This window comes from Dryobates pubescens, chromosome 18 (genome assembly GCF_014839835.1).
Source record: "Dryobates pubescens isolate bDryPub1 chromosome 18, bDryPub1.pri, whole genome shotgun sequence".
In the NCBI taxonomy this organism is placed as follows: Eukaryota; Metazoa; Chordata; class Aves; order Piciformes; family Picidae; genus Dryobates; species Dryobates pubescens.
The window spans coordinates 567,005-579,983 of NC_071629.1; the positions used below are offsets into that span (position 1 = coordinate 567,005).

The following is a 12,979-nucleotide window of genomic DNA, read 5'->3' on the forward strand; positions in this document are numbered from 1 at the left end:
ATTTGCTGAATTCACTGTGGGAGGGCACTCTGGGTTCCCTGCACATGGCACAGACACTCAGATGGAGATTAGGGGACTCATGCAAGGGAGCCCTGTGGCCAGGCTGGACTCGGACACTCCCAGCTCAGCATCCCATAGCTTTTCATTGCTAACAGGCAAAACCTCCACGGCATCTCATCTTTTTATCCCCTCCCTTTTAGGCGAGGTATTGTCCCTTTTAGGTGACAATAACCAAAACAACCTGAACAAGGAGCTCTGTGCAGCTCTGCATGGCAGCAAGCCCTCAAGGCACAGCCCGAGGAGGGACAAGTGGCCAACTTCAAGGCCAGAGCTGCTCTGGGTTAGAAGAGCTGAAGTCAGGCAGCTCCTGCCCACCCTGAGCGAGTGCCTGTCTCCTCCCAGTGGTTAATACATACACTGTAAATGAAAGGTTGGACCAGATGATGCTTGAAGTCCCTTCCAACCTGGTAATTCTGTGATTCTAACTGCTGACTCTAATGGGCTAATCTTGCCTTATATGCCTCATTATTTATGAATTCTTTCTCAAAGACAGATGGAGAGCACAGTGGTGTCAATCTCATTTGGGCTTTGAATGGATGCATAATATCCATTACTGCATAGCCACTGGGGCACCGACTCGCAGTGTTGTCTGCTCCGTACGCAATACTCTGCAGCCAAAAAATTAATCAGGCCATAAAATATCCTTCAAGAACAACAACTGATTTTGTAGCTGAGAAGCTGACAGAGAGGCTAAGTGATCTGCCAACCACAACCCAGAGCCATCTTCTCCACTGTGGACACAATAATAACCATATAATTTAATGGCCTGGTGAAACAGCTCCTGTCAGTTGACTAAACTCAGTCTAAAACTATTCCTGACGTTGAAGATGGATGAACTGTGGCTTGGTCACTGTACACTGGGGGTCCTAACAGCCACACTGAATAATTTGTGCCTTATGCCTGAGAGCTAGCACTGGGTTTCAGTCTTCCATCCTGATCAGTACTAAAACTTTCATCATTACAGACCCATGATCAGGATGGACACCTCCGAGTGCACAGCAGCTAGTGCCCAATTCTGTTAGGGAGGGACTTCTCAGGATCTCAGGTAGTGATAGGACTAGGGGGAATGGAATGAAGCTGGAGGTGGGGAGATGCAGGCTGGAGGTGAGGAGGAAGTTCTTCACCGTGAGTGGTGAAGCCCTGGAATGGGTTGTCCAGGGAGGTGGTTGGGGCCCCGTCCCTGGAGGTGTTTAAGACCAGGCTGGACGAGGCTCTGGCCAGCCTGATCTAGTGTGGGGTGTCCCTGCCCATGGCAGGGGGGGTGGAACTAGATGATCCTTGTGGTCCCTTCCAACCCTAACTGATTCTATGATTCTATACTCCCTGTGACAGAGCTTCATTGCAGGGCCTGTTTGCCATCCAGGAAGATAAAACCAGTGTCACCAATTCATCAGGAGGGAAAGTATGTTCTCACTAAACACTGTAGAGGTTTGCAGGAAAAATCCCAACCAAAAAAAAAACCAAATCACCATCAAACAAAACCACCACCACCAAGAAAAGTGATTAATAGGTTCCTAAAAGCATCATGGAGGGATGAAACACCTCAGGAGATGAACAGAGAGTCAAAACCCGAACACTTCCAAAAGCTCTCCTTCAAACACTCACTCCTCATGCACAGGTCCATACTGAAGCCAATGCCATTTTAAGGTGTAAAGCACACCAGCAGAAGTTTTTATTGTGTTCACGCTTCCTAAAAGCTTTTCAGATCACTCCCTGTGCTCTGAGATGCACAAATACAGCTGTGGGCTGCAGCAGGGTCTGCTCCTGTGCACAGCTCCTGCCTTACATGCCAGCGAGCTGTGAGCGACAGCCCACGGGACACCAGGGGAATGGCCACCTGCATCAATCATGCCTCGTTTGTGTTTTCTGCTTGAAGATTTATGCATGCTGAGCACAGCTTGCAGCAAGTCAGTTACAGGCCAATGCAACTTAATGATTTTGCCACGTGGTGCTTTCTCCTAAATAACGGGGACGTCAGCGCTCCCTCGCCAAACAGGGCTGAAGGCAGAAGAAATATGGTGGGGAGGAAGGGTGTCCTGAGCATCCCCATGGATAACTAAGCACCTTGGAGATCTCATCTACACCTCTGAAAGCGAGTGCGTGGTGATTTACTTAGACGCTGCCAGGGCTGCCTGCACCCCAGGCGATGAAGGAGTAGCTGTCTGCCTGCCCTTTCCCCCCAACACATGGGATGGTCACTACTGAGCACACCATCGCCTCCGGCTCGGAGCACAGCGATGCAAAACAAATCAACTGCCTGTGCCGAGCAGCACGGCTCCCTCCCCCAGCTCCAGCACCGTGCACACGGACAGGAAGCTTCCTGGGGGTGCCTGTTTTCATGGACCCTGAACGTGCAGGTGAAGCTCTGCGGCTCAGCTCCCCACTCCTGCCCCAGCTGTCTCCTCATTTACAGGGCTGGTCAAGACTGCAGGAACAGCTCCAACATATCGGAAGCAAGAGGAAGGAAAAGGATTAACAGCCTGAACAACGAAATGAGGCCGACATCATCACTGCCAGGGTGCACAAAAAGGGAAAAAGTGCTCTTCAAGGGCTTGGGGAATGACTTGGAAAAGACTGAAATAGGTAAAGGTAGTAAGGACTTAAACCCTTTACTTTCCCCCAGTTTTCCACTCAGCTGCCTTGAATTTTGGGTTCTGGAAACACATGGAACTGTCTAACAGAAGTGAACATACAAGTGCCTGTCCTCAGAGATACCCCCAGAGCAGCTGGATTTCTGCTTCTGCACAGCTAAATGGCAACAAATATACTGAGTGTATTATACATATTGCATGGAAACTGTCTGTAGATTTCATTAGGAAACAGACTTTATTAAGACCCCAAATAAAATCCTAAATACCAAATGTAGCCAAGGCAGAGCTAGACTGAGTCTGTTTTGATGACTGGTTTGCATCCAAGCTGGAGACACCAAATCAGAAGCAAAGCTTCACTTTCGTTCTGACTGTCACTGATTCTGAATCCTAAAGCTAAGTAAACAGAGCACACCATGACTTCATGAAAAATAATTCAGTCCCCATGGACTGTGGGAACAAAATATGCACAGAATTCTCATGAGTTACTTCTCTTCAAGTACTGGGCCATGGTTGTCAATACTCCTTCCTCACCTACAACACCGGGTTCATCATTTAAACAGGAACAGTGCTCGGAGAGTTTGCTAAATCAAACCCCTCAAGCCTCTTTTTACATAGGATTTATTGCAATGTGTCCCAGGGGTCAGTAGAACTGGGGTCTCAATTAAGTAGCTTAAAGCATATGTGTTAGAAGTGTGGTAGCCAGCATGGTCAGATTCTGTTTATTAGTGGCTGCTCTTCACTTGTGTGCAGGAGAGGAAGCTTCCCTAGGAAGACATCATCATCAAAGGGTGCTTGGAGACCTTTTTCCCCACAAGCCTCTTTCTTGCATACTGGAAAGTGTGGCTGCAGATTAGGGTACAAAACTGATGAAGAGAGCAAAAAGTAGTGCAGACAGTTGTGCCTGCAGTTGCTGGGCATTTAGAGGGAGCAAGAATTACATGACTTGATTTACTTTACAAAAACTGATTAGTAAAACCCCCTGTGGATTTCTTAACTATACCGTGGAGGCATATGAGATTAGTGTAGCAATTCCCATCATCAAACGTATTTACTGGTGAAATATTGGATTAGTGATGTTGTTATCCACTGTTCCAAGATTATAAAGTGATTCTTTAAAATTGAGCAGAAAAATACTACACTCTATCATCTGTAATTAGATTTCAGTCTGAGCAGTTTTGCCTTTCCAGAAAACAGTCATTCTGCTCTAAAAAAGGGAGAGAGAGGACTGTGCTTAGCACACAACCGGATGCAAAAGATGGCATGAATGATTCTCCCTTTCTCCTTTCAAGAGCCAAGTGGCTGTGCTTGGTCTGTACTGCATTGCTCCTGCTTGCCGTGCCTGTGGCTGCGGCAATGCACCACTGTTACACCAGGTGGTAACACAGCCACGCTGGTGTGAGGTGCTGCTTATCTGTAAGATAAGAGGAGAATGTGCACTACCTGAGCCTGACAAATCTTAGTCCTTGCATACTGAACCTTCACTGAGAACTCTGAGGAAAGCCATAAATCTTGAGGGTCATCATTGTCTGGGTTTCCAGTGACAATGAGGAGCATGGAGGAGGAAGAGTATGAGGAAAAGGGCTAAATGAACGTGTTCATTAAAGCAGAGAACCGACATTTGGGGCAGGGAAATTAATGCAACTGTACCCTGGCTTTTTAGCCACTAACTTAAGTGAGCGACAGTAGCTGGAATTCGTACAGTTAATGAACAGCTACAAACTGGAGCACTACTAACAGCACCTGCTCACATCTGCTCCTGCAGAAGAGCTCCAGGCATCACTTCGTGCAGTGTTTCGGATGGCACATGGAACATTGTGATGTAACACATACACCAGTCTCAAATCAGAAGTACTCTGCTGCTGGAGGGTGTGGGCTTTGCTGTACCTGCCATGCCAGCAACCCTCACCATTTGCCACTGCTGCAGTTTGAAGCTATAGAACCTCAGTCATTGTTCTTTCCCCTCATTTTGGAAAACCCTTATTCCTCTTTCTGGGTTTATCCTCCTAGGAGCTTGAAAGAACAAATCTATTTGCTTCTGAATCAGGACCATTGTGATCAGTAATATTTCATGCTGCTGCCACATGAAATGCAGATTTTGAAGTCCTGTCAAAAGTGTAAACTATCCCAGATTTTAAGTTGTCACATTTGTAACTGACCATAAAACCAGAGGATATAAATACATAATCTTAGCTGCAGTAGCTCTGAACAGCCTTGACAGGGTTTATCAGCTAAATGTTTAATCAGGCACAGCAACAAACCCCTAACCACAGGGATCCATGGTATTTAGCATTTAAATCAAGCTTGTAAACCAATGACAAGTCTATTTGGGCAACGACTACCACACGTGTTCCTTATCTGCAAAGGTCTTGTCCTGACTTTATCAGAACCAGTCTCTCATACTTTATTTTCCAGGCAGTAACACCAGTTCCCATTCAGTGAGTTCACAGAGAGAGATACAGAAAACTGCAAGTTGAAAGGGATGGCCATGACAAAGAATTCCCACGCTGTCAATGCCACACTGGCCTAGGACCTTGTTAAATCGTAGCCCAAACAAGCAAAACTGTATGCCCAGGATCAAAATCCTCAGCACAGACTAAGACAGACGCCTGGCAAGGCACTACAGTGATTCATTTATTATCTAACTGAATGGTTCAGTTCCAAACTCTTCATCTGGCTGCTGCTTTTGAGAGGAAACCTTGACTAAGGCAAGCGAGAGCCCTGCCAGCACAGGTGACACGAAGGGTTCCCTTCCCTGCGCACCCCAGACTGCAACCTCGGTGTGCAATTGCCCAGCTGCTAATAGGTACCAGCTTCGCACCTCTGGGACTGGAGGCCAGATGTGCTGCTCTCTGCTTCACTGCCTGCTTGGCCCTGCATGCTGAAGCTGTGCTCACAGCTATTTCCTGCACTCTCTGCTGATGAAACGTGTCCCACAGCAGCTCTCAGCGTCGCGCGGATGGTGCACAGCCCAAAAAAGTGTGATGAGGTTTTTTATTGTTCTTATTAAGCAGACAAAAGAGAGTCTCTCCCTTTTGTCAGGAGGGAAGAGGAATACAAAACTTCCCTGTAAATAACACCTTCTTGTAAACAGGAGCTGGTTTTAATCATGGTTCATCCTAGCAGCTTTTAAATCTATTCCTCCTCCTTTTTAGAGTTGGGAACCATTTGCTTTATGAGCACCATTTGGATCATTTGCCTGTTGCTCATAAAATAGACAAAGCTTTTATCCATGCCATGAATTTTTACTCACTTTATACCAAATATCTAAGGAGGGATTTGCAGGGGCCAGAATTACATCCATGAAAGAATTAACAACTAATTTAATTTTCCGCTACGATAATGGTTCCAGCAGTTTGTGATTCTGTTGATTATGTTTCTTCCCCCCATGAACTAAAAAAGCATACTGGTGTTAACTTCTTTCTGTGGTTTTTTTTTAAAGGCAGGGGTTTTCCCCCCAGAGTGGCTATAAATGACAAAGACCAAAGACTTTCTAATCCCCACAGCTCCTAAACAATGTGGTGGCAGCTGCAGCCTCCAGAAGCGAGCAGGTAGCATGGTGACAGTGTGAGCACTCAGGAGGGACACTGGTTCTCACCTGCACTGGCACGTCCCAACAGAACCTGCCTTTGCAAACGCTGCTGACAGCAGTCATGCAAACCACCTCTTGCAAAAGCTCACCTCTGACACCCGTGGCTGTGCACCAGGGCTCCCCTGAACAACAGCCTCAGCATCAAGCTGCCTCAGCTCCTCTCTCAAAACTCAGAAGCAAAACTTCTCTCTTCTGTGCCAACAAACCAAAGCCCAGTGTGACCGTTTGAGGCTGTGCCTTTAAGAGAGAGACAGTGTTGGGAACACTCTGGCTGAATGTTTTTGTATCAAAATGAAAACATGATATTCCAAACGAATTTCATTGGTAGATGGGCAGAATGCAACTTTAAGTTTTGGGGCCGTTGGAATTCTTGGGAGTTTCAGCCTGTTCTGCCGTTCCAGCCTGTTCTGCTTCTCAGCAAACTAGATGGAGCTGACCTTGAGATAAGCAAAACTAATTCATGCATGTGCTTCTGAAGCCTAATAACATCTCTTTTCCTTAATAACTGTCCTTCTTTCTCTCTCTAACCCCTTTTTGGGAAAAAAGGGAGGTAGGGGGGCAGAGAGGGGGTTACAGGGAGGGAAACCCTCCTTGGGGAGGGAATTTTGTTGTGTTATTTTTCTTTGCTGTATATTTCTGTATATATTTTGTAAATACTGTATAAATTGTGTTATATATAACCTGCATTCCATATATATGCTTGTAAATACAGCTTTGCTTCTCCCACTGAGTTTAGCTGTGGTCTCTTTCTCTGTGGGGGAGGGAGAGCTAGGCCCTCTCTCAACCTACCACACCCAGCCCTAACTCCTAGCTCTCTACCTGCCTGCTCTGCAACACATGCTGTAGGCAAGGCCCCAGGAGGAGCCTGGTAGCCCTCCCTTCATCAGCTTTTTAGCAGTAACTGCTGGAACGAAACACTTTGCTCCCCAGTTTTGCTCCTGCACATGAAAAGTCACTATGGACGACAGAGAGCTCCTGTGGTCCTGCACATCGACATTACTGATGGCAGACACAGATCAGTGCATGCTCAGCTGCTGTGCTCAGCAGCTGCTGGGACAGAGGCCTTTAGAGGTCTGGCCAGGCAGCAGCTGGACACAGGTCCCACAGGTCCCACACTGTGGCTGGGAGCCTTTTGTTTAGGAAGACTGGAGGGCAGATCTTGCAGAAGAGTTCCAGTTCAGGGATTTCCCTACAATAGCAGGCTTGCCTGCTCACAGATAACCATCCTCTCTCTGTATGTACAGGTGCACAAATACAAGTATCATATCTGCTGCTGCAGTGAGGAACGTTCCAGTCTGAAGCTACTCTATTTTAATCAGCTGTGTAGATTGCACCACGAAAGCCTGCACAGTTGGCACTGCAGCTGATAAAAAGGAGTGCACTCACCCATGAACAGCAGCAGCAGAGATGGGGAGCTTTTTTCATTTCACTTCAGAATTCCTGTGCTGTGTCTGCCACAAGCTTTTGGAGTAACCATGCCTCGAGAACAAGCCCAGGTTCCAGGATTTCATATATGCAGTTTGTAAGAGCTAGAGACTCAAGACATTATTTCTCTGGGCAGAGTGCTTTACAGCCTGGAAATACGAGGCAGAACCTGCCTAGATAGTCAGGCTGTAATTACAGAGCAAGGGTTGCTGCCTCTGCCTGGGTGTCTCCACCTCTGCCAGGAACCTCTCACCTCGGACATTACAGCTACAGATTCACTGCTGCCTTCAGCAATGGGTGAACCCTGCAAGGAGGGGTAGAGGCTTCCATCAGCCAGAGGCACTGTGCCATAGGACTCAGAGGCTGCTAAAGGAAACAGCTTTCCAGATCCACAAGAAGTAGCAATCTTCCCCCAGGGATCCGCAGAAGCAGCCTGATTCTCTGGGTTGGTCTCATCAGCACTCTACTTCATCTCCACCCCAGCACCTTCTCTTGCACAGCCCCGGTCCTTGTCCTTGGAACAATCACATCCAATTCCACCCCATCATGAACTGGCTCTTCCCTTCTATCACCTCTGAAGCCACACACTTCAGTGTGCAGTGCAGGACACAGGGAACAGACAGCCAAAGTGGCTCTGAACTCCTGCATGTAGGACATTCATAATAACCCATTTGCTCAAAGTACACAACATCAAAGCACACATTATGGCAAGGAAGACTGCATGCTCGTGTCCCCAGGTCTAATCCCTTTTTGCATGGTTAAGCATTGCTTCATGTGTTTGGTTAAATCTCTAGCACACAAAAGGTTGACCTTTGAAACCTTCCTCTCAAAATCGCAAACTTCCACAAACTCCACTTCTGCAGCAGAACCTGCTCACAGCTCATTTACACACCGTGCAGAAAGCAGTTTCCTTATGCAAAGTTAGGCTTGGTTTTAAGCATGTAAGGAACACAAACTGAAGGCAAGGTAATCCTGGCGCTTCTCAGGAGAAAGCAGAGGCTCCAGCTAAAAGGACACTACAGTCACCTGGGCAGTCCAACACCACAACAAATCATTTTTGGCATAGGATGCCAAGAAGCACAGAGCTCACTGGTGCAGCACGGCTTTAGGTTCCCAGACTAACTCCATCAGAACTTAGAGAAACCACCATTACTCAAAACATGTTAGCAGAAAAGTTGTTCCAGCCTACCTGTGGCTGAGTCCAAGGCTCCAAGGTTGCTTCTTTCAAAGGAGTTTGTGGCCTTCCCACCTCTTTTGTGTGCTTTTGGGAGAGAAAAGAAAGAATGGTTTGTATGATTTGCATGATCAAGCACTCTGTCAGCATTCTGCATTAGTCTCCCTTGAGGAAGCAAAGCAGTCAGGTACAAAATTCACACGAAGTGATGGCAGCATAGCACAACTGTAGACATTTGGAGCAGACTCCAGGGCTGATATTTTTGCAGCTAAGTAACTTAATTTTCAGAGTTGGTTTAACTTTCAGTGTGTGGAGGGACACACCACTATCTGCGTGCACAGAGGAAAACACTCCAGCCACAGATCTGAACTGATTTGCCAACAGAGTACAGCTCAGCAGCACAACTCCAGAGGGAACTCAGCTCCTGTTTCTCTGCTGTTTCCTCCCCAGGCTGTGCTATGCCCAATGAACACCCTGACAGAAGAGACAGACTGCAGTGGAGCTAACTTGAACAGATGGATTAGGAGAAGTACTGTGGATTTTTTTTAGGTTTTTTTAACTCTGCATTATTTTGGGCCGGAGAGCCAAGTTCTCAGCTGAGAGCCCCTGCCTTTGCTTAATGCTCTTTGGAGCTGGAGCCAGAAGAGACCAAGCAGGTAACAGCTCCTTGCCTCCTTGGTTTTCCACTACCTTGGAATACGTCAAGATCGAGCACCCCAAATCAAAAGCCTGCGTGATCAAACAGGTTAAAGTTGTCTTCAAATGCAGGCTCTGCTGATCCTTCACACTTCCCTTTTTCAATATCACCAAAACATTCTGCAAGTACTTCTTAATGTCATCACTCTACTTCCACAATAAATATGCAACAGCTGTGACCACTGGGACTGAGCACTGCAGGGGATCTGGGTGCCTTTGCATTTTCTCCCCTTGAAGTTCCCAGGGAAGGAACGTTACAAATCCCAGCAAAAACACCAGGTCTCTCCTATTTTCTTTCTCACTAAATTCTTTCCATCATAAAATGGGAACAATGGCATTCACAAAAAAGATCCTCTAGCAAAACGCACTATTTAAGTAGTGCCAGGATTTCTCCTCCCCCTACTGCACGGGGGGCCCTTTGGATGCAGCATCTGACAATGTGCAATGCAAACAGCATCTTATCCAGGTCTCACATCAGCGTGATCCAAACGCCCATGAAGGCTGCAAGAGCTGACAAAGAGAGGGAGAGAAATATGACATTGGATTTTCTGTTATATACAGTAAAATATGGCCACTTAAATGGGCAACTTCAGTTATCAGGGAGCATTCACAGGGCTCATTTCAAAAAACCACCTTATTAAATGGCAATTCTGTCTTGGCAGGTTGGATTGGCTGTAATAACAGCTCACAGGCAATCAGGTTTACCATTTTTGTTAGGCTGTATTTTGGGGTAGCAATGGAACATGATTCATTCCTGAAACAGGACAATAAATGCATTTCAAAAGGTAAAAAGAAGTAACCACAAGTTTATGGACTGCTAAGCAGAGTCAAAATGAATGCATCTGGAAAGCGAAGGTTGTGGTTTTCATACATTCAAAAGCAAACCTGCGCTACCTTACAATCTTCCTTTAAATGTAATAATCAAGCGTCAAAGGGACCCAAACACACAATGAAAATTATGAAATGTATCAATTGTGGTGCCAAGATACCATAATAATCCCACAGGGGATGACCTGCCAGGAATTGGCATTAAAAGCCTTTCTTGAGAAAGTTTTCCTTGGGATTCCGCATCAGTTTGTGGTACATTTGCCCACGCAGACCCATTTTAGGGCAGAGAGGAAAAGGAAGACAGAAGTGACTGAGTGCAAGAAGAAAGGCAGTGCTTTAGGATGCCCAGTGCCTGCAGGGACACCTTCCACTACATCAGGTTGCTCAGAGCCCTAACCAACTGGACCTGGAATGTTTTCAGGGATGGGGCATCTACCATGTCTGTGGGCAACCTGGGCCAGTCTTTCACTGCCCTCACTTTAAAGTTTCTTCCTTCTATCTAGTCTAAATCTCTCTCTTTTAGTTTCAAACTATCACCCCTTGTCCTGTCACAACAGGCCCTGCTCAGAAGATTGTCCTTGCCTTTCTTATAGACGTCCTTAAGTACTGGAAGGCCACAGTAGGCCTTCTCCAGGCTAAACAACCCCAGCTCTCTCAGCCTGTCCTCACAGCAAAAGTGTTCCAGCAGCATTCAAGAGAGCTCCCAATGCACTAATGCTCGTCCTGCTAGCCAGCAGCACATCTGCTGCAGCTTCCAGCTCAGCATGCAACAGCACTGATGGGGTGTAAATAGCTGTTCTGAAGGAGCTGCTGCAGCAGCGGTGGCGCTGCTGTGTCAGGCTCCCTGCCCGCCGCTCCCGGAGCTGCACACACGCTGAGCGGGGCACAGAAGCAGCGTTTGTTCACAGGCTCTCTTAATTCAACATGACAAATGTGGTAATGACAGACAATCCTCCCAGGAGCTTCTTTCTCCCAGTGTAGGCAAAGAAGCTCTTACTAAAAGTGGAATGCTTTTGGAAGCCTTTATCCTCCCCTTTTGCTTGGAGCATCTTCCCACAGCTTTCTGCAGCTTCCAGGATTATTCTGCAGAAACAATGGAACATGCCCACGGCCTTTCGTTTATGTTCCCCCCACTTCCTCAATTTGACACTTAAGTTTGGCACATCAAAGACAACTGTACTCATAATGAGATAAAGATGGAATGATTTCAACCTGGGTATCACATTCTGGTTCCAGCAGAACCATTACAGCTCCCTTAGCTCTTGTACACACACCCATTACAATTTCTCTCGCAGGCAGGCTGACTTCTGGAATAAATTAGCTGCTTCCTGTGGCTGATGAACCACCTGTCACTCCTGGTACAGCCAGATACTGTTCCACCAGCATGGGGCACAGCTGGACAGATGATTGGGTTCCTACCATTCATCCAGCACCTTCTGAGGTCTCCCACCTCAGCCAGAGTTAAGGGAGACCACCCCTGCTCTAAATCATGACCTGACAGCGGCGTATTGCTGCCCTGCTACAGGCTCTAGGGAAGGTGAAACAAAGACAGGAGACCATATAAGGCCTTCCTGCCTGTAAAAATTCCCTTTACCTCAGTAATCCCTTTGCCCAGTGGGCAAGGCAATGCTGTCAGCTCTTCCCTAAGGCCAGGTGCTCCTGCCTGTCCACAGAGCCCAATTTGCAGCTATTTGCAGTATGAAGCTGTTCGGTTTGCTGAGTCATCATAAGCCAGTCACAACAGTTTTCCACTTGGCCACCTAGAAATTACCCTGAGAAATGGTGCTAGCCATCAATAAAGCCCAGTATGATGTCCAGGTAGTAAAAAGATTGGGCACAAAATACTTTGCTGATATTTGCAATTGTCTGTCTACTTGTAAGAGCAAAAGAAAGCTTTAATATTTAATCAAAGGAGCGATTAAACTCATCATGAATAGCTGCTGCTGTTTATTAGGAACAGTAAGTTACCAAACATACAGTTACCTAGGACAGCTTGGCAGGTAATACCCAGGCTGCATAAATCTACCAGGGAAAAGAAACTGCAAATAGATTTTAAAGGTTGTGAAAGCTGTTATTTTAAGTCAGACTACACTTTTATCTTTAAGATGCCACACCAGTGGGCTCCCACTCGGCAGTCTGAGAGGGAAATCACTTGTGCACCCGAGACAGTTCAAATTAATCCTACAACAGCTGCTCATGCACAGATCTCCCTTCTGATAGCTCCTGGTGTCTGTCCAGGTTAGGCTGATCCATAACAAGACACAGCTAATTTGCTCAACCTGTTTTCTCCATGGGCTCAACTGCATTCTCTCAGCTCTCTCTGTTTACAATCCTGCCCTGCCAGCCCCTGTGTAGGTTGGGAAGGTGGGATGCAGGGATACTCATTTGCTGTCCAATAAGCTACCCACCATGCTCTCCCTTTTGTCTGTCTCTCTCACATCCTGCTCCTTAGGAGCCAGAGAAGCTAGCAGCTGCCTCCTCTCTGCCTCTGCTGAACCCAGCCAGACCTGCACTCCTGGCCACAGGGCCTGCTGCAACCCTTCACTTCCTACAGCCAGGACTCCTGAGCTACTTAGGTGGCTGCCTCTAGCACAAACCACAAGCTCTGAAGGGTAG

At 46.9% G+C, this 12,979-nt stretch overlaps 1 protein-coding gene across 2 annotated transcripts in view; it reads right to left on the bottom strand.

Moving 5' to 3' along the window:
• The window catches only part of PCDH11X (protocadherin 11 X-linked), a 419,667-nt gene that overhangs the window by 219,243 nt on the left and 187,445 nt on the right, over window positions 1–12,979 (bottom strand). For both annotated transcript variants that reach the window (XM_054169524.1, XM_054169525.1), the window contains exon 5: window positions 8,855–8,926. In XM_054169524.1, coding sequence (XP_054025499.1) covers window positions 8,855–8,926 — 72 coding nt within the window. The remainder of the gene's footprint in view (window positions 1–8,854; window positions 8,927–12,979) is intronic.